The following is a 22,360-nucleotide window of genomic DNA, read 5'->3' on the forward strand; positions in this document are numbered from 1 at the left end:
ATATGATTTTCCTTCCTCTGTCCTCTATAAAATGAAAACCACACTCAAAAAATTTGAAATAATAATATCTATCTTTGGCATTCTTGGCCATCTAAAGTGCTTCTTCAAAATTTTTATTTTTTCTCTAAAAACCATTTACTCAATTCATTTGGTCTCAGAAAATAGTTAAAGGCAGCTGAGATAACTCACAGCTAGGTACAAATGACAATCTCAAAGCTCTCCAGAGTTATTGTTTGTTTTTATTATAGTGTTTTTAAAGATTTTTCCCTTTTCTTTATAAAGATTTTTTTGTTTTTTTAACCAGAATTTAATGAAATTTTTCTTTTTCTTTTTATTTTAACAAAGATGGGTTTCATTGTCTCATTATGTTGCCCAGGCCGATCTTGAACTCCTGGACTCAAGCAGTTCTCCTATTTCATCCTTCCAAAGTGCTGGGATTATAGGCATGAGCCACTGCACCCAGACCAAATGAAAATTTGCTGTTTTGTTTTTTTCTTTCTGTAACCTCTAGCCAAAGACTGAATGAAATTTTTTTTTCTTTTCTTTCTTTTTTTTTTTTTTTTTTTTTTGAGACAGAGTCTCACTTTGTCACCCACACTGGTGTGCAGTGACTCACTGCAACCTCTGCCTCCCAGGTTCAAGTGATTCTCCTGCCTTAACCTCCTGAGTAGCTGGGACTACAGATGTGGGTCACCTTGCCTGGCTAATTTCTGTATTTTTAGTAGGGATGGGGTTTTGCCATGTTGGCCAGGCTGGTCTCGAACTCCTGATGACAAGTGATCCACCCTCCTCTGCCTCCCAAAGTTCTGGGATTGCAGGCATAAACCAGCCTGCATGAAAATTTTCTTTTTTTTTTCTTTTTCCTTTTTCTCTTTCTGTAACCCAAGACTAAATGAAAGTTTTCAAGCAGTGTGTTTGGGAAGGTCTTCCTCTGTCACTCAGGCTGGATTGCAGTGGCTCCATCTGGGCTCATTGCAACTTCTGCCTCCTGGGTTCAAGCGATTCTCTTACCTCAGCCACCCAAGTAGCTGAGATTATAGGTGTGGGCCACCACGCCTGGCTAATTTTTATATTATTAGTAGAGATGATGTTTCGCCATGTTGGCAACGCTAGTCTCCAACTCCTGGCCTCAAGTGATCCACCCGTCTTGGCCTCCCAAAGTGGGATATGGGCATGAGCCACCGTGCCCAGCCAGGGCAGTGGATCTTACTGAGATAATTAGCATTAATTTGGTATGATTGCTTGTCACTTACAATTTCACACTCAGTAGTAAGAGCCTCGCAGGAGAAATCTATGGTGGTTCACTGAGTGACAGAGGATGAGATAGATATAATTGTTTGGGAGGGAGATTTTGAAGTTCAATACGGGTCTATTCCTTGAACTAGTTGCATCTGGTTCTTTATCTGTAAAATGAAAATATCTGTAACACAGAATTTCAATGAAGATTAAGTTATATGCTGTATTTTTAAAGCCCCTAGCGCATAGTGACTGGATCAAAGTAGTTTCTCAATAAATAATACATAATACATCCTTGTCATTTCTACTTTTTTTTTTTTTAAGAGACAGGGTTTCACTCTGTCACCCAAGTTGGAGTGCAGTGATACAGCTCACTGCAACCTTGACTTCTGGGGCTCCATGGATTCTCCGGACTCAGCCTCCTGAGCAGTTAGGACAACAGGTCCATGTCACCACACCCAGCTGATTTTTGAAATTTTTAAATGTTTTGTAGAGACAAGATCTTGCTGTGTCACCCAGGCTGGCCCCAAACTCCTGGCCTCAAATGATTCGCCTGCCTCAGCCTCCCAAAATTCTGGGATTATAGGTGTGAGCCACCATGCCCAGACTTTCTCTACCCTCTCTCTACCTACGAGATTGATATCAACTGGCACCAATCTTAGAAGTAAAGCTGTGATATAGAGAACACTGGACTGAAACTCTATACTTCTGCTAATTCATTGTAAGACTGATACTAGAATTTCCTTACTCTGCATTAGTTTATCTATAAAAGGATTTGATCTTATGCTCTTCAATTCAGCACCAAAATTCTACTTTTATGTATTATTTCTCACTCCCCATATAATGATTACTATACTCTTAAACATTCTTTTCTGCATTTGCTCTCATTTTTCTTGCTTGAGATACCCTATTATCTCTTTTAAATTTTACCTAATCTTTGACATTAGATGCAACCACATTAAAACACAAGGATACCATGGATTTGAAAAGATGCAGTTAGCAGTTGGCTCCTCTCCCCAATCAAGCCACCATACTAATGTCATTAATTTTAAAACAATAATCCCTTATTTTATGTAAACAAATTGTTGAACACCATTTATTAGCATTGCAGCAGGATTTTGTTATTTATCTTTTGAAAAACCTTTCTACCACTTCTACCAGTTGCTTTGTGCTAATTTATAAACTTTGAGTTTAAAGGAGCAGTAAGCCTAGGCTTGGTGTCTCATGCTTGTAATCCCAGCACTTTAGGAGACCGAGGCAGGAGGATTGCTTGAGGCCAGGAGTTCAAGACCAGCCTGGCATCATAGTGAGACCCTGTCTCTATGAAAAAAAAAGGAAAAAGAAAAAATGAAATAGATAGGGTGAGGTGGCTCCCAGCACTTTGGGAGGCCGAGATGGGAGAATCACTTGAGCCTAGGAGTTCCAGACCAGCTTGGACAACATGGCAAAACCCTGTCCCTATAAAAATTACAAAATTAGCCAGATATGGTGGCATGTGCCTGTGGTCCCAGCTAGTTGGGAAGCTGTGCTGGGAAATCATTTGAGGCCAGGAGGTCGAGGCTACAGTGAGTCGTCGTTACACCACTGCACTCCAGCCTGAGTGACAAAATGAGACTGTCTCAAAAAGAAAAAAAAAGGTAAAATTAAAATTAAGATAATGATATTCTTATATGACACTTTGAAATAAGTTATATTGCTTTATGTCGCTGAATGTGTTTCATCTATTTCGTTAGATTGATTCTTGTCATCAGGGAGATGTCTTGCATATTAGTTTCCCTTCAGTGTTAATAAACATTTGATAAATTGGCTTAGGAACTAATAACAAGGTAAACATTTTTTATATCCCCAATTGGAAAAGAAAAACTCACTTGAGCTCTACAGGTTAATATCTGTTACTCACTTGTAAAAGTTAGAAATCTCACCTATTTCCTTTAGCATTTGTATTGACATAGATTTATTTATATTGTGTAGTGAACTCTTGATTAGTCGAAAAATGCACTGTAGTCTGACTTTCAGATTAATCAAGGATTTAAGTCCCCACAGTAAATACACATTTCTACATACTGACTTCATAGGACATTTTTCCTTAACTTGTTATCCAGTTTTAACCTTTTCTAAATAACTTTCCCTTAGAGTTGACTGAACAGCAGAAAGAATTTCAAGCTACTGCTCGTAAATTTGCCAGAGAGGAAATCATCCCAGTGGCTGCAGAATATGATAAAACTGGTGAAGTAGGTGTATACATTTTAAAGAAGGAAAAAGCTTTTACATTTTTTACAAGATTATGTAATCAAACTATTTGGATATCAAAATATATTTTAATTCAGTTCTTTTCTTTTTCTTCTAGTATCCGATGCCCCTAATTAGAAGAGCCTGGGAACTTGGTTTAATGAATCCGCACATTCCAGAGAATTGTGGTAAGCTTTCTTTATATTTTCACTACTGGAATGCATATGAGTAAGGAAAATTGTGGAACTCTACTCAGTCATTTTTTTCAAATATTTCTTGCCATTAAATGACTTTCTAGCTTTGTCATCCTGCTCAGACTACAGTGTTTGCCCACTTTTGGAAGCTTGTACTCTATACTTAGATGCATTTTTCCTTCTTCTAAATGGTTCCAACCTTAATTTGCACTTAAACCTCAGTAACTTCTGTTTCTAGAGTTGGTCAATTTGTTGCATTTTATTCCCATCTTCTATATTACATTTTATTGAGTCTTTTTTGTGAACTATCATTCTTTTCCTCAGACCCAGTTTGAGTTGAATTGAGTTTTAACACAATCAAGTTAGAACAGGAATATAGGTTCAAATTACAAATAGTAAAATAATGTTTTGAAAATTTTAGAACTTACTTTAGAAAAGTATAATTTCTTCTTGTGCCAGCCAGAACACGTGTTGATATTATATTGCAAATTTCCTTTTAAAACAAATTTTAGTCATATTGAAAGCAATTAAAATAGTTTACCTTTATTTCTATTGTGATATACTACATATTATAATGTGTTAAAATATTTTGATACTGTAGGAGGTCTTGGACTTGGAACTTTTGATTGTTGTTTAATAACTGAAGAATTGGCTTATGGATGTACAGGGGTTCAGACTGCTATTGAAGGAAATTCTTTGGGGGTAAGTGACTTAGAAAATTAACTACCTAACTGTAAGCTCTTGTTAATGAGATACTTACTCCTGAAGAAGCTGGATTTTTAGAAGAAAAAAGCAGAGTCAGTTACTACTAGGTAAGGTTAGTGGGTAAACACAGTTTTCTTTAAAGAGGAACACAAGATTCAGCATTGAAGCCTGGAGTTCTGATTTCAAGGCTTGATCACTCTGACCTTGTGGTCTCTAGTACTTGGACTTCTGACAGTCCTTCTGAGGAAACTGTATACTTTGGCTGCAGCGTCAGTGGCAATTCTTAGGTAAAGCCAAGGGCTAAATTCAGCATTCAGGAACAGGATTGGGATGGCTTGCTGCCACTACTGGCAGTACTGAAATTTAGCAAGCAATTTTTTTTTTTATTATTATACTTTAAGTTCTAGGGTACATGTGCACAACATGCAGTTTTGTTACACATGTATGTATATATGTGCCATGTTTGTGTGCTGCACCCATTAACTCATCATTTACGTTAGGTATATATCCTAATGCTATCCCTACCCCCTGCCACCACCCCACGACAGGCCCTGGTGTGTGATGTTCCCCACCCTGTATACAAGTGTTCTCATTGTTCAATTCCCACCTACAAGTGAGAACATGCAGCATTTGGTGTTCTGTCCTTGCGATAGTTTGCTCAGAATGATGGTTTCCAGCTTCATCCATGTCCCTGCAAAGGACACAAACTCATCCTTTTTTATGGCTGCATAGTATTCCATGGTGTATATGTGCCACATTTTCTTAATCCAGTCTATCATTGATGGACATTTGGGTTGGTTCCAAGTCTTTGCTACTGTGATTAGTGCCGTGATAAACATACATGTGCATGTGTCTTTATAGTAGCATGATTTATAATCCTTTGGGTATATACCCAGTAATGGAATGGCTGGGTCAAATGGTATTTCTAGTTCTAGATCTTTGAAGAATCGCCACACTATCTTCCACAATGGTTGAACTAGTTTACAGTCCCACCAACAGTGTAAAAGTGTTCCTATTTCTCCTCATCCTCTCCAGCACCTGTTGTTTCCTGACTTTTTAATGATTGCCATTCTAACTGCTGTGAGATGGTATCTCGTTGTGGTTTTGATTTTCATTTCTCTAACGACCAGTGATGATGAGCATTTTTTCATGTGTCTGTTGACTGCATAAATGTCTTCTTCTGAGAAATGTCTGTATATATACTTTGCCCAATTTTTGATGGCATTGTTTGATTTTTTTTCTTGTAAATTTGTTTAAGTTCTTTGTAGCTTCGGGATGTTAGCCCTTTGTCAGATGGGTAGATTGCAAAAATTTTCTCCCATTCTGTAGGTTGCCTGTTCACTCTGATGATAATTTCTTTTGCTGTGCAGAAGCTCTTTAGTTTAATTAGATCCCATTTGTCAATTTTGGCTTTTGTTGCCATTGCTTTTGGTGTTTTAGTCATGAAGTCCTTGCCCATGCCTATGTCCTGCATGGTATCGCCTAGGTTTTCTTCTGGGGTTTTTATGGTTTTAGGTCTGACATTAAAGTCTTTAATCCATCTTGAATTAATTTTTGTATAAGGTGTGAGGAAGGGATCCAATTTCAGCTTTCTACATATGGTTAGCCAGTTTTCCCAACATCATTTATTAAATAGGGAATCCTTTCCCCATTTCTTCTTTACAGTCCCACCAACAGTGTAAAAGTACTACTATTACTCCACATCCTCTCCAGCACCTGTTGTTTCCTGTTTTTGTCAGGTTTCTTGTTTTTGTCAGGTTTCCTGTTTCTTGTTTATGTCAGATTTGTCAAAGATCAGATGGTTGTAGATGTGTGGTATTATTTACGAGGGCTGTATTCTGTCTCATTGGTCTATATCTCTGTTTTGGTACCAGTACCATGCTGTTTTGGTTACTGTAGCCTTGTAGTATAGGTTGAAGTCAGGTAACGTGATGCCTGCAGTTTTGTTCTTTTGGCTTAGGATTGTCTTGGCAATGCAGGCTCTTTTTTGTTTCCATATGAACTTTAAAGTAGTTTGTTTCAATTCTGTGAAGAAACTTATTGGTAGCTTGATGGGGATGGCGTTGAATCTATAAATTACCTTGGGCAGTACGGCCATTTTCACAATATTGATTCTTCCCTATCCATGAGCATGGAATGTTCTTCCATTTCTTTGTGTCCTCTTTTATTTCGTTGAGCAGTCGTTTCTAGTTTCCCTTGAAGAGGTCCTTCACATCCCTTGTAAGTTGGATTTCTAGGTATTTTATTCTCTTTGTAGCAATTGGGAATGGGAGTTCATTAATGATTTGGCTCTCTGTCTGTTATTGGTGTATAGGAATGCTTGTGACTTTTGCACATTGATTTTGTATCCTGAGACTTTGCTGAAGTTGCTTATCAGCTTAAGGAGATTGGGCCTGAGATGATGGGGTTTTCTAAATATACAACCATGTCATCTGCAAACAGGGACAATTTGACTTCCTCTTTTCCTAATTGAATACCCTTTATTTCTTTCTCCTGCCTTATTGCTTTGGCCAGAACTTCCAACACTTTGTTGAATAGGAGTGGTGAGAGAGGGCATCCCTGTCTTGTGCCAGTTTTCAAAGGGAATGCTTCCAGTTTTTGCCCATTCAGTATGATATTGGCTGTGGATTTGTCATAAATACCTCTTATTATTTTCAGATAGGTTCCATCAATACCTAATTTATCAAGAGTTTTTAGCATGAAGGGCTGTTGAATTTTGTTGAAGGCCTTTTCTGCATCTATTGAGATAATCATGTGGTTTTTGTCTTTGGTTCTGTTTATACGATGAATTACATTTATTGATTTCTGTATGTTAAACCAGCCTTGCATCCCAGGGATGAAGCCGCCTTAATCATGGTGGATAAGCTTTTTGGTGTGCTGCTGGGTTCAGTTTGCCAGTAGTTTCTTGAGGATTTTTGCATCAATGTTCATCAGGGATATTGGTCTAAAATTCTGTTTTTTTGTTGTGTCTCTGCCAGTCTTTACTATCAGGATGATACTGGCCTCATGAAATGAGTTAGAGAGGGTTTCCTCTTTTTGTATTTATTGGAATAGTTTCAGAAGGAATGGTACCACCTCCTCTTTGTACCTCTGGTAGAATTTGGCTGTGAATCCATCTGGTCCTGGACTTTTTTTTGGTTGGTAGGCTATTAATTATTGCCTCAATTTCAGAGCCTGTTGTTGGTATATTCAGGGATTCAACTTCTTCCTGGTTTAGTTTTGGGAGGCTGTATGTGTTCAGGAATTTATCCATTTCTTCTAGATTTTCTAGTTATTTGGAAAGAGGTGTTTATAGTATTCTCTGATGGTAGTTTGTATCTCTGTGGGGTCGGTGGTGATATCCCCTTCATCATTTTTTATTGCATCTATTTGATTCTTCTCTCTTTTCTTCTTTATTAGTCTTACTAGCAGTCTGTCAATTTTGTTGATCTTTCAAAAAATCAGCTCCTATGTTCATTGATTTTTTGAAGGGTTTGTGTTTAGTGCTTCCTTAAGGAGCTCTTGTAAGGCAGGCCTGGTGATGACAGAATCTCTCAGCATTTGCTTGTCTGTAAAGGATTTTATTTCTCCTTCACTTATGAAGCTTAGTTTGGCTGGATATGAAATTGTGGGTTGAAAATTCTTTTCTTTAAGAATGTTGAATATTGGCCCCCAATCTCTTCTGGATTGTAGGGTTTCTGCTGAGAGATCTGCTGTTAGTCTGATGGGCTTCCCTTTGTGGGTAACCCGACCTTTCTCTCTGGCTGCACTTAACATTTTTTCCTTCATTTCAACCTTGGTGAATCTGACAATTATGTGTCTTAGAGTTGCTCTTCTTGAGGAATATATTTGTGGTGTTCTCTGTATTTCCTGAATTTGAATGTTGACCTCTTTTGCTAGGTTGGAGAAGTTCTTCTGGATAATATATCCTGAAGACTGTTTTCCAACTTGGTTCCATTCTATTCTCCCCATCACTTTCAGGTACACCAATCAGACGTAGATTTAATCTTTTCACATAGTCCCATATTTCTTGGAGGCTTTGTTCGTTTCTTTTTACTCTTTTTCTCTAAACTTCTCTTCTCACTTCATTTTATTCATTTGATCTTCAATCACTGATACCTTTTCTTCCACTTGATCAAATCAGGTACTGAAGCTTGTGCATGCATCACGTACTTCTCATGCCACGGTTTTCAGCTCCATTGGGTCATTTAAAGTCTTCTCTATGCTGTTTATTCTAGTTAGCCATTCATCTAATCATTTTTCAAGGTTTTTAGCTTCTTTGTGATGGGTTCAAACATCCTTCTGTAGCTCAGAGTAGTTTGTTATTACCAATCTTCTGAAGCCTTCTTCTCTCAACTCGTCAAAGTAACTCTCCGTCCAGCTTTGTTCCATTTTTGGTGAGGAGCTGCATTCCTTTGGAGGAGAAGAGGCACTCTGAGTTTTAGAGTTTTCAACTTTTCTGCTCTGGTTTCTCCCCATCTTTGGGCTTTTATCTAACTTTGGTCTTTGATGATGGTGACATACAGATGGGGTTTTCATGTGGATGTCCTCTCTGTTTGTTAGCTTTCCTTCTATTGGTCTGGACCCTCGGCTGCAGGTCTGTTGGAATTTGCTGGAAGTCCACTCCAGACCCTGTTTGCCTTGGTATCACCAGCGGAGGCTGCAGAACCACAAATATTGTAGAACGGCAAATGTTGCTGCCTGATCATTCCTCTGGAAGCTTCATCTCAGAGGGGCACCCGGCCGTATGAGGTGTCAGTCGGCCCCTACTGGGAGGTCCCTCCCAGTTGGGCTACTTGGGGGTCAGGGACCCACTTGAGGAGGCAGTCAGTCAGTTCTCAGATCTCAAAATCCTTGCTGGTAGGACCACTACTCTGTTGAAAGCTGTCAGACAAGGACATTTAAGTCTGCAGAAATTTCTGCTGCCTTTTGTTCAGCTATGCCCTGCCCCAGAGGTGGAGTCTACAGAGGCAGGCAGGCCTTCTTGAACTGCGGTGGGTTCCACTGAGATCCAGCTTCCCTTTCCCGGCCTCTTTGTTTACCTACTCAAGCCTCAGCAATGGCAGGCGCCCCTCCCCTAGCCTCGCTGCTGCATTGCAGTTCCATCTCAGACTGCTGTGCTAGCAGTTAGCAAGGCTCCGTGGTCATGGGACCCTCCAAGCCAGGTTCAGGATATAATCTCCTGGCATACTGTTAGCTAAGACCTTTGAGAAAGCACAGTATTAGGGTGAGAGTGACCCAATTTTCCAGGTTCAGTCTGTCACGGCTAGGAAAGGGAATTCCCTGACCCTTTGCACTTTCTGGTTGAGGCGATACCTCACCCTGCTTTGGCTCACAGTCCATGGGCTGCACCCACTGTCCGACAAGCCCCAGTGAGATGAACCCAGTACCTCAGTTGGAAATGCAGAAATCACCCATCTTCTGCATTACTCACGCTGGGAGCTGTAGACTGGAGCTGTTCCTATTTGGCCATCTTGGAACTTCCCCTTGTTTTGTTTTGTTTTGTTTTGCTTTGTTTTGTTTTGTTTTGTTTGAGACAGAGTCTCGCTGTGTTGCCCAGGCTGGAATGCAGTGGCATGATCTCGGCTCACTGGAAGCTCCACCTCCCGGGTTCACGCCATTCTCCTGTCTCAGCCTCTTGAGTAGCTGGGACTACAGGCACCCACCACCATGCCCGGCAATTTTTTTTTTTTTTTTTTTTGTAATTTTAGTAGAGACGGGGTGTCACCATGTTGGCCAGAATGGTCTCCATCTCTTGATCTCACAATCCACCCACCTTGGCCTCCCAGAGTGCTGCGATTACAGGTGTGAGCCATTGCATCCGGCCTAACAAGTAGTTCTTAGGCCTGATCATATATACCGTGTCATATATTCTAAATATAATTTTTTTGTGTGCATTTTAGTGTACTAGATTTTCACAGATATAATGCCACAGGTCCTACATATAACCTAATTTTATGAAAATACTTAGATTAGCATATTTATTTCCTCATTCTAACTTAGAGGCAAGGTATAGGCCAGTGCTTTGGACTTACCTCTTAGGTGAAAAGTAGTTCTTTTTTCGTTTTGAATTATAACGTCTCTGAATTTACATATCCAATAAAAATGACTTGATTTTTTAATGTCAATTTTTTTCGGTAGCAAATGCCTCTTATTATTGCTGGAAATGAGCAACAAAAGAAGAAGTATTTGAGGAGATTCACTGAGGAGCCGTTGATGTGTGTGAGTATGTGTAGCTGCCACTTTATTTCACACTTAAGGGAACAAAGGTGCTATTTCTCCTTTTCAGTCTATATGTATATACTGGGAGATATACCATTGCAACAAATATTAGCGACATATTATTGCAATGATGTTTTGAGGATGCCAAGAAAGTGTCGTAACTGGTCGAGGGCTAAGGCTCATACCTGTAATCCCAGCACTTTGGGAGGCCGAGGGGGGACAGATTACTTGAGGCTAGGAGTTCACAGCCTGGCTAACATGGTGAAACCCCGTCTCTACTGAAAATACAAAAATTAACCAGGCGTGGCGGTGCTTGCCTATAATCCCAACTACTCAGGAGGCTGAGGCATGAGAATCGCTTGAACCTGGAAGATGGAGGTTGCAGTGAGCAGAGATCACACCACTGCACTGCTGCCTGGGCGACAGAGTGAGTGAGACTGTCTCAAACAAACAACAAGAAAAAAGTGTCATCATAATTTCCTTGCTTATTTCCAGGAGAAGAGAGATCTACTTGTGATGTCTTTGGGATGTCAAAAAGTGTCATAATAATCCCCTTACTTCAGGAGAGAGAGATCTATTTAATGGAGCATTCTGCACTTCAAGAACTGAGTCACTGTGTCAGGAAGTTCAGATTGAATGTAGGGCAATGTGTGTTTGAACTAGTAGTATTTTGAATTAGTAAAAAATTAATGTTGGTTGGTCGTGGGGGCTCACGCCTGTAATCCCAGCACTTTGAGAGTAGGAGGCAGGTGGATCACCTGAGGTCAGGAGTTTGAGACTAGTGTAGCCAAAATAGAGAAACCCCATCTCTACTAAAAATACAAAATTTAGCTGGATGAGGTGGTGCTTGTCAGCTACTCGGGAGGCTGAGGCATGAGAATCTCTTGAACCCAGGAGGCAGAGGTTGCTAAGTAAAGATGGCGACACTGCACTCCAGCCTGGGCAACAGAGTGAGACTCTGTCTCAAAAAAAGAAAGCAATTAATGTAGGCTGGGCATAGTGGCTCACACCTGTAATCTCAGCACTTTTGAGAGGCTAAGGCAGGAGAACTGCTTGAGCCCAGGAGTTCAAGACCAGCCTGGGCAACACAGTGAGACTCTGTCTCTAAATAAATAAATAAAATTAATGTGAACCTGCAACTAAAGAAAGAGCAACTTATTTGTTGAATGACTGAACGACTTGGGAAGAATAGTTGTAGAGTTTATTTAAACCTCTGAGAGCAACTCAACAAATTTTTAAATTAGATTTTTTTAAAAAGGTTACACACACACACATGCACACACACACAGGCTCTATTCTTAAACTGTTGTTTACCTGAGGATTTTTACTTCTTGTTTACTCAAACATATTTCAATCTAAGGTGTGGTTGTTATACTGAAATACAGTAGATTTATTAGTTTTGAGCAAATAATGAGAATTCATTTTAACAGAAAATAATACTTGAAAATAAATGATTTTTATTTCAGATACCTAAATTTCAAGCAAACTGTTTAATAAAGGCATTTGTACATATTTGCTAGAAAATTTGCAATTTTTTTAACAATTGAGAGTTTAGCTAAACATTCTCACTATTGTCTGTAAGAACTGTGTGAAACATCCAGATTGTACTCCTGTAGAGTATAGTCAGCTCTCCATATCCATGAGGGAATGGTTTAGGACCTGTTGTACTCCACATCAATATTTTTGGTTGCCAAGTCCCTTATACAAAATGTACAGTTAGCCCTTCGTATCTGTGGGTTTTGATCCACAGTTGGTTGAATTCCAAAACTCGTGGATGCCAAAAGCAAACTTTTATTTTTTTATTTTATTTTATTTTTTTTTTTTGAGACGGAGTCTCGCTCTGCCGCCCAGGCTGGAGTGCAGTGGCCGGATCTCAGCTCACTGCAAGCTCCGCCTCCCGGGTTCACGCCATTCTCCTGCCTCAGCCTCCCGAGTAGCTGGGACTACAGGCGCCCGCCACGTCGCCCGGCTAGTTTTTGTATTTTTTAGTAGAGACGGGGTTTCACCGTGTTAGCCAGGATGGTCTCGATCTCCTGACCTCGTGATCCGCCCGTCTCGGCCTCCCAAAGTGCTGGGATTACAGGCTTGAGCCACCGCGCCCGGCCAAACTTTTAAAAAATTAAAATTTTATAACTTTTCTGATTATAAAATACTGAGAACAGAAATTTAGAAATGTTTAAAGTAGAACAAAAATATCTGTTATCCCTCAGATATGGAGTTAATTAGTATTACTTCCTTATTGTAGTGCCTACCAGATTTTCAGATATGCAACTGTGTTTGTAACAGTTAGTGCCCTATTATATACATGTAGTTTTATGTACTTCTTTATTTAACAACATGAACATTTTCTTATTCCTTCCTTCTTTTTACATGCTGTAACAGTACTGCATAATTTGCTATCTGATGGATATGCTATAAATTATTTCACTGTTCTATACTGTTGAATGTTTAAACTCCTTGAGTTTTTACTTTAGAAAATAATGTTATGGTAAAAAATAATACAGAAAAAAATTTTTTTAAAAAATGATCAAATAAGAAGCCAAGAACAGGCCAGGCATGGTGGCTCATGTCTGTAATCCTAACACTTTGGGAAGCCAAGGCAGGAAGACTGCTTGAGGCCAGGAGTTCAAGACCAGCCTGGACAACATTGAGAGACTCTGCCACCAATATATATATAATATATAGTATATATTATACAATATACTATATTATATATACATAATACATAGTATATATTATACAACATACTATATATTATGTATATAAAGTATACGTATATAGTACATTATATAGTATATATACTACATACAGTATATTATACATATATACATATATATACATATATACATATATACATACTATATATTATGTATATAAAATATAGTATGTTGTATAATATATAATATGTTATATAGTAAGACTATATTATATATAGTATTATATATTATATATCAATGCTATATATTGCATGTATAATATATAGTATATAGTGTTATAAATACAATATTCTACATTGTATTATATATACTACATATAATATACATATAATATACTATATATACAATATATAATAAACTATATATTATATATAATTGTACAATTATATATTTTATATATTATAGTTATATATAATTATATAATTACAAATATATAAATTATATTGTATTATATTATACATATACACAATATATAATTTATACATTGTATAAATTATATGTATAATATACTGTATGTAGTATATATACTATATAATGTACTATATATGTATATTACTATGTAATATACTATATCATATATAATTATATATTATATATAACAAAATATATAAAAATATATAAATATATGTAAAACAAAAAAAGAAAAAAAAAAGAAGACAACAACAACTCCGAAGAACCAGTAGTGACAAGCCATTTTGTATAGAAAAAAACAGGCCCATTTACTTCACAAGCTTTAAAAACTTCACTGTATTATGAAACAGAAAGATGTCTAATATCATATTTCAGGGAAAAAAAATACCTTAAAGTTGTTTAAAACAAAATTTTGGTACTTAAAAGGGGCATCTTTTATGGACAACTCCTTATTTTGTTATGATGCTGAATACATCATCAAATCTCCAGGTAGTGGAGTAATCTAGTTCAGTTAACTTGAGTGACACCTGAATCCCTTCTACAGAATCCCTGTCAAAAGCCATCTAGCCGACATGTTTTTATACCTCAGGTGCCTGGGAATCAACACCTTCTGAAGCAGCATCATTTGCGAGCATCTGTTATCATTAAACAAATATTTTAGATTATATGATGCTGAAGCACAGAACCTGTCATTTTTTTAAAAATTTTACCAGTTCATACTATAATAGGTGTTCAATAAATGTTAGAGTGATTTCACTGTAGTTTTCTCTTGGCTATATTGCTTTTCAGATGTTTGAGTAAGTTATTTTTATTTATTTACTTTTTGAGATGGAGTCTTGCTCTATTCCCCAGGTTGGAGTGCAGTGGTACAATCTTGGCTCACTGCAACCTCTGCCTCCTGGGTTCAAGCGATTCTCCTGCCTCAGCCTCCCAAGTAGCTGGGACTACAGGTGCGTGTCACCTTGCCTGGCTAATTTTTTGTAATTTTAGTAGCGATGAGATTTCACTGTGTTAGCCAGGATGGTCTGTATCTCCTGACCTTGTGATCTGCCCACCTTGGCCTCCCAAAGTGCTGGGATTACAAGTGTGAGCCACCGCGCCCAGCCGAGTGTAGTTATTATTATTTTTATTTATTTATTTATTTATTTATTTATTTATTTATTCTGAAATGGAGTCTCGCTCTGTCACGTAGGCTGGAGTGCAGTGGTACTATCTTGGCTCACCTCCCAGGTTCAAGTAATTCTTCTTCCTCAGCCTCCCAAGAAGCTGGGATTAGCCAGGCACCCACCACCATGCCTAGCTAAGGTTTTGTATTTTTAGTAGAGACAGGGTTTTACCATGTTGGCCAGGCTGGTCTTGATCTCCTGACCTCAAGTGATCCACCTGCCTCAGCCTCCCAAAGTGCTGGAATTACAAGCCTGAAGCCTGACCCACCATGCCTGGCCTTAAGTAATCATTTACAATGCCCCTATATACACTTACTATTTTGAATTAAAAGAAAATGTTTATAGTTTCTTTTTTGTTGTATATTTTTAAAAAGTAAATCGACATGGGTTCTTGCTATGTTGATCAGGCTGGTCTTCAACTCCTGGTCTCAAGTGATCCTCCCATCTCAGCCTCACAGAATGCTAGGATTACAGGCAGGGGCCACTATGCTTGGCCCAATTTCTTTCTTCTTTGGACTGTAAGTACCTTAAGGGCAAGGAACTTGTTTCTTTAGTATCCACAGTACCTGCCACTCTTGAATTAACTTGCACTTGCCTTCTACCACCCGCTTTTATCCATTACTGCTTATGTCTTGTCACTCCTCTGTTTAAGAGCCTTAAGAGGCTCCCCTCAGATAAAATTTTAAATTTCTAATGTGATATAAAATATTCTCGTCAACCATTTCATTCCTTTCTTTCCAGACTCATGTCTTACCATTCCCTTACATGCACAGAATTTACATACTGTGGAGCTCTGTTACTTTCAGCATTACAAACACTGGGTAACTCTGTTTCTTATCTTAGTATCATAGCATATCCCATTACTTGTACCTGGAATGCATATTCCTCCTCTTTATCCCTCCTCCCAAAGAAGCCATTTTCCTTTTTGAGACTTAATTTAAACATCCTCTCCCCTGGGAAGCTAGTTTCTCAAGCCCCTTGTCTGTGACTTTCACACATAGAGTTGCAGTATAGTTATTTATCTCCACTGTTACATTGTGAAAATCTCTAGGACTGAATGTCGTTCCCCATATGCTAGTTTATATCATGGTACATAGTAGATATTCAGTAAATGTTTGCATGAATGAATACATGTGAAATTGAATTTAATTAACTTGTTTGAAGCTATCTAACATTTTCACTTTTTTGTTAAATATATGATTTGTTGATATACCTATGCTTAATTTTAATTATATATTAAATGTTTTTAGGCCAGGCACTGTGACTTGTGCCTGTAGTCCCATCATTTTGGGAGGCTGACACGGAGGATTGCTTGAGCCCAGGAAGTTGAGACCAGCCCAGGCAATATAGTGAGACTACATCTCTACAAAAAATTTAAAAGTAGCCAGGCATGGTGGTGTGTGCCTGCAGTCCCAGGTATTATACACAGGAGGCTGAGGTGGGAAAATTTCCTGAATCCAGGAAGCTGAGACTGCATTGAGCCTCTGTGTTCCAGCCTGGGCAACAGAGCGAGACCCTGCCTCTTACAAACAAAACGGAAAGTTTTGACATATGAGTGGTTTATTTGATTTTCTAAGAACATTTTAAGTTTAGATATTTAAAAATATTTAAAATACAGCTTAAAAAAATAAAACAATCCTGTTTCCAAACATTCAAAATTTAATCACTAACATTTAATTTCATTTCTCTTATTCTTATATATTCAAGGCTTATTGTGTAACAGAACCTGGAGCAGGCTCTGATGTAGCTGGTATAAAGACCAAAGCAGAAAAGAAAGGAGATGAGTATATTATTAATGGTCAGAAGATGTGGATAACCAATGGAGGAAAAGCTAATTGGTATGTTGTTCAAAACATCTTTGTATATTTTTTCTTAATTGTTTCATCTTCAAATCTCTCTTTCTTCTTTCTGTATATTTTTAAACCACTACACTTAAGGTATGTTTGTGGAACTGGAAGGTCTATAGGAGATTATAAACAGTTTGTTGATTTTCAAAAACTATTTTTAAGCCCCTGCACTATTTTTTCAAATTAACTCTTAGAAGTTTAATGTGTAAAATAAAATACAAATGCATGCTCTGTTTGATTAGGAAGGCTAGCACTGTATCTACTTGGCTTATTATCTCCACTCCTCATCTCCTATACCAGCCGCCCCTTGGAATCCTAAGACTCTAAGGAAAAAGGAAAAACTTTGGTATAGTGCCTGTCTCCAATTGTCAGAAATAAACAGAAGCAGTCTTAAAACAGGTTATCCATTAGAGAAGGCAGAATTTGACTTTAAAAAAATCTGGAAATTTCTAATATATGGTCAAAAAATAATATGGAGGTCAGCAAAGGATCAAACATAATTTGTATAAATATAAAATATTAAAGAAGAACACTTGATTATTTGTTGATAAAAGATGAGGAAAATTCAGTAAGTAATTCTTAAGCTCAGTAGGAATCAATAGTATGAGGCTTTAAAAAACTAATGTTATTTTAAGCCAAAGTAATAGAAGTACAGCATCAAATAGGAGAGAAAAAAATGGTGACAGTTCTGGGCAACACATTAAACATGTATTGAAAAAATTGACTAAATCTAGAAGCAGGTAAGTGTGTTGCATTGGGAGGAGCCTACAAAACATGTTCTGAAAAGCAGAGCCTTGGTTATTTTGGAAGAATCTTGAAGTTTTTCAAATATTACTACACAGAAAGATGATCAGGCTTATGTGTTTACTTCAGGATGCCAGCTTAGAATTGATGGGTGAAAGTTAGAAAAATGTAGAATTGCGAGGGGGGAGGGATAGCCTTAGGAGATATACCTAGTGTAAATGACGAGTTAATGGGTGCAGCACACAAACATGGCACATGTATACATATGTCACAAACCTGCACGTTGTGCACATGTACCCTAGAACATAAAGTATAATAAAAAAAAGAAAAGACAAATGTAGAATTTAGCTTAATCTAAGGACAAGTTTTCCAGCAGCAGTGCTGTTAAGTTGTCATGGGAAATACTGTATTTACCCATCACTACAAGTATATAGAGAGTTTCTAGAATAACTTTTTATTGATTGGAATAATGTACTAAATGGCCTGTCTCTTTTTGTAAAATTTCTGATTCAATATATTTGCGTGCCATATAGTACAGTTTTCTAGCAAATAAAACATCATTTTTTCAGAATGAACCTACTAAAAAGTTATTTAGTTTAAACATCCGTCTCAAAAAAAAAAAAAACACATATCAATCAATTCCTTATGAGCATCCTAAATATGTTCAGTATTATGGAGTGCTATATCTTTACCTTTAAGCAATTCCTGGTAATACCAGCAACTAATAAAGAATGAAGAAACTATTAAAATTTAACAAGTTGAGAGAAATTGAACGATGCAGTTTGAAGTTTTTGTAATTTTAAAAACAGATTAGTCAGGTGCAGTGACTCACATCTGCAATCCCAGCACTTTTGGAGGCTGAGGCAGGAAGATTGCTTGAGCCTAGGAGTTCAAGACCAGCTTGGGCAACATAACGAGACCCCATCTTTACAAAATTGAATGAAATAACTGATTACAACTGTTCACTGTTCATATAGTAAGGCAAATTAGGTAACATATGAAACCAGATAACAATTTTTATGATTTTGTTACTATTAATATTAAATAAAACTATAGAATGAGTGGTAATGTATTGGTTTTAAGCAAAGAAAATAAGTTTGTGTTGTTAAGGGAAGAATATACCTTTTTAAAAGAATTTTTCATGTACCAGGGTTTATGCAACATGAATTAGATGCTTGGATATTTGCATTTTTTTTTCTTATGTTTCACTTCAAAATCTTTCTGAGAAATTCTTCTGTAGGAAAAAATCAGCAAATATTCATAATAACTCAGCTATAACAAAAACACTGACTTGCTGCATAAAGAAACAGTAGTTGGAACATATGGGTCTCTGTTTTATATTATTCCTTTTCACAGGCAGCTCTATTTGTCCTCCTTTTCAAGATAGCATGCCCCTTAAAAAATAAAATTAGTTTTGGGAAAGAAAAAGTGCCAGTTTCAACATGCACAGACTCTCTTGTTATATTACATTATTATTATACCAGGGATTTTTACTTACAACTCATACTACTAAAACGAAGTTAAATAGCATACTGTAGTCCCTCCTTATCCTTGCAGGATACATTCCAGGACCCCTAGTGGATGCCCGAAGCCTCAGAAGTACCAAAACCCTATATATACTATATTTCTACACATATATACTTATGATAAAGTTTAATTGATAAAGTGGGCCCAGCAAGAGATTAACAACAACTACTAATGAAATAGAACTATAACAATATATTGTAATAAGTTATGTAAATGTTAGGCCAGGCATGGTGGCTCACACCTGTAATCACAGCACTTTAGAAGGCCCATGAGGGAGGATCCCTTGAGTCTAGGAGTTTGAGACCAGCCTGGGCAAGGTAATGGGACTTCATCCCTACAAAAAATAAAATTAGCTGGGCATGGTGGCACGTGTCCATAGTACCAGTGACTCAGAAGAGGTGGAAGGATCACCTGAGCTGGGGAAGTCGAGGCTGCAGTGAGCCAAGATCATGCCACTGTACTCCAGCCTGGGCAACAGAGTGAGATCTTGTCCAAAAAAAAAAAAAAAAAAAGTTATGTAAATGTCCTCTTTGTCTTTCAAAATATCTTATATGTACTGTACTGAGGGTAACTGAAACCACAGAAAGTGAAACCCCATGGAATGGGGGAGGGCCTACTGTGTTATTAGACATAGACCTCAAATACTATCTCTTTCACAGCTCTTTTAAACCTGATTATTTATTTCCTCATTTGTAAAATGTAGGTAATAATAATTGGGATTGTTAAGAGGATTAACTGAGAGAGCAGTCACCATGTGTTATTTGCTGATATTATCACCATTATCGGGTGTGTGTATCTCTTAGGTATTTTTTATTGGCACGTTCTGATCCAGATCCTAAAGCTCCTGCTAATAAAGCCTTTACTGGATTCATTGTGGAAGCAGATACCCCAGGAATTCAGATTGGGAGAAAGGTAAAGTGTTTATCAATGATTAGGGCCCCAAATATTATTTTAATTATAAATTGCAAATACTTAACTTTGCTTTAATGAAAACACTTGTTTGTGGTAAGTTGGAGTAAAATAAAGCTGTGTTTTAATGATATTAGATCAAATAGTCTATATACTACTGAAGATTTTGTGAGCAGTCATTTCAAGTCATTTTGAAAGAGTAGTACCAACCTGTGAAGAAGGCTAATAACAGCTGTGAGGAATAATGAAGTAATATCAAGCTACCATTTATATTACCTGACCAATAATAAGAATTTTGGATATTTCAAAGGACTTTCCCACACTTTTCCCCATTGGATCCTCACAGCAACCTTTTGGTAGGATAAGTGGCATTATGCCCATTTTACAGATAAAAACAATGTGACATAATTGAGATTATACTAGGTCATATAACACTAAGAAAAACGTCTATGCCTGAAAAGAGTGTAGAAAATAGCAAATAGCCTTGAATGTGGAAAGGCAAGAAAATCTTACTTAAATAAGAAAAGGTAATTTAACATATTTGAAAAAGTTTGTATTCTGAATATGTGGAGATAAATTTGGCGTTTAAAGTAGACTAAAGAGAAAAGAGTTTAAAATTTTATAAATCAGAGTTTAAAATTATAAATTTTATAAAGAAGGAAAGAATGAAGTCAATAAAGTAATTTTTTTTCTTTTTTTTTTTTTTTTGAGACAGCATCTCGCTCTGTTGCCAAGGCTGGAGTGCAGTGGCAGGATCTCAGCTCACTGCAACCTCTGCCTCCCGGGCTCAGACAATCATCTCACCTCAGCCTCCTGAGTGGCTAGGATTATTGGCATGCACCACCACACCTGACTAATTTTTGTATTTTTTGTAGAGACAGGGTTGCGCTGTGTTGCCCAGCCTGGTCTCAGACTCCTGGGCTCAAGTGATCCTCCCACCTTGGCCCCCTAAAGTGCTGGGATTACAGGACGAGCCACTGCGCCAAACCAAGGTCACAAAGTGAGAGGCAGAATTGAAATCAATATGAAGGTATCCTAGGACCTTACCCAGTGTAGTTTATGATGCTATATTGTGCTATATTTTCAATCAGATATTAAAGGTAGACTGCACCTGACAAAACTGATGATACTGTTGTATGTAACAAAATATAAGAACTAAAAATTGTTGTGCTTTTCCCAATAAATTGTTTTTTATTTATGTAACAGATCATGTTTCTGTCTTAGGAATAGTTGCTAGCAAACTTGGCCAAATGTATGGCCCATCTTTAGAAAGTATAAAGGACCTAACAGCTTATACTTTTTTTAGTAGTAAACTCACTCCTGATTTTATCTTGCTATTTCTAGGTTTTTTTTTTCTTTTTGCCTAATGTTCTTACTTAAGAAAAAAATCTCTACTTCAATAAATATTTATGTAGTGCATACTATATACAGTATTCTAGCTATTAGTGATACAGTATGGATCGAAATAGACAAAAATCCCTGGCCTTAGGTAAATTACTTTCTAGTGAGGGATATAGATAATTATGTTGTATATATTTAAGCCTCCTTAAATCTTTATTGAAACAAATAGATATTTACAAATTTGTGAAATTTGATGTTTTCAGGCCAGGTTTGGTGGTTCATGATTGTAATCCTAGCACTTTGGGAGGCTGATTTGGGAGAACTGCTTGAACCCAGGAGTTCAGGACCAGCCTAGGCAACATATTGAGACTTTACCTCTACAAAAAAAAAAAAAAAATTTAATTACCCAGTTGTAGTGATGCACACCTGTAGTCCCAGGTACTTGGAAGGCTGAAGTGGGAGGATCACCTAAGCCCAGGAAGTCAAGGCTGCAGTGAGCCATGCTCGTGTTGCTGCACTGCAGCCTGGATGACAGAGTGAGACCTAATGTTTTCAAATGTTTTATGTTTTAGAAATTACATGGTTTGAGATGAGCCCAGGAAGCATTTTGGTTTTAAATGTTGTGGGGTTTGGGATGAATCTGGTAAAGTGTTTTCTCATTATATCTGAATGGTGGTCCAAGATTCTAGTTTATCAACTTTTAATGACAAAATAAAGGGATGTTGGTTTCTTCCTAGGTCAAACTATTGTTATCATTTCTTCAAACTCAGAAGCAGACTATTAAAACCAGCAAATTAAAGGATTAGTTTATAGCTCTTTGTTTCCAATGCTCCTGTTTCTCATTCTGCTTATTAAAAATGAGATCAAATTTTTTTCCTTATTAAGAGTTATGTCTGCAACTTCCTCTCATGATTCAGCATAACACTAACAGTTATATACAAAGAGAAAGGGAAAAAATAAAGCAAATGTATCAAAATGTTAACAACTGGTGAATCTATTACAGGTGAAGGGTATGTAAGTACTTATATGCCTATTACAACTCCTCCATTGGTTTGAAAATTTTTAAAACAAAAAGTTGAGGGAATGTAGCTAGTTTAGTAGTTTCTTATAAAGTCAAACATACACTTATCACA

At 37.3% G+C, this 22,360-nt stretch overlaps 1 protein-coding gene across 3 annotated transcripts in view; it reads left to right on the forward strand.

The window, feature by feature from the left end:
• Positions 1 to 22,360, forward strand: part of ACADM (acyl-CoA dehydrogenase medium chain) — a 38,875-nt gene that overhangs the window by 4,647 nt on the left and 11,868 nt on the right. For all 3 annotated transcript variants that reach the window (XM_030942197.1, XM_010368597.2, XM_010368598.2), the window contains 6 exons: positions 3,370 to 3,467; positions 3,584 to 3,653; positions 4,261 to 4,361; positions 10,485 to 10,565; positions 16,567 to 16,697; positions 19,781 to 19,889. In XM_030942197.1, the coding sequence (XP_030798057.1) occupies positions 3,370 to 3,467; positions 3,584 to 3,653; positions 4,261 to 4,361; positions 10,485 to 10,565; positions 16,567 to 16,697; positions 19,781 to 19,889 (590 nt within the window). The remainder of the gene's footprint in view (positions 1 to 3,369; positions 3,468 to 3,583; positions 3,654 to 4,260; positions 4,362 to 10,484; positions 10,566 to 16,566; positions 16,698 to 19,780; positions 19,890 to 22,360) is intronic.

This window comes from Rhinopithecus roxellana, chromosome 12 (assembly GCF_007565055.1).
Source record: "Rhinopithecus roxellana isolate Shanxi Qingling chromosome 12, ASM756505v1, whole genome shotgun sequence".
Taxonomy (NCBI): Eukaryota; Metazoa; Chordata; class Mammalia; order Primates; family Cercopithecidae; genus Rhinopithecus; species Rhinopithecus roxellana.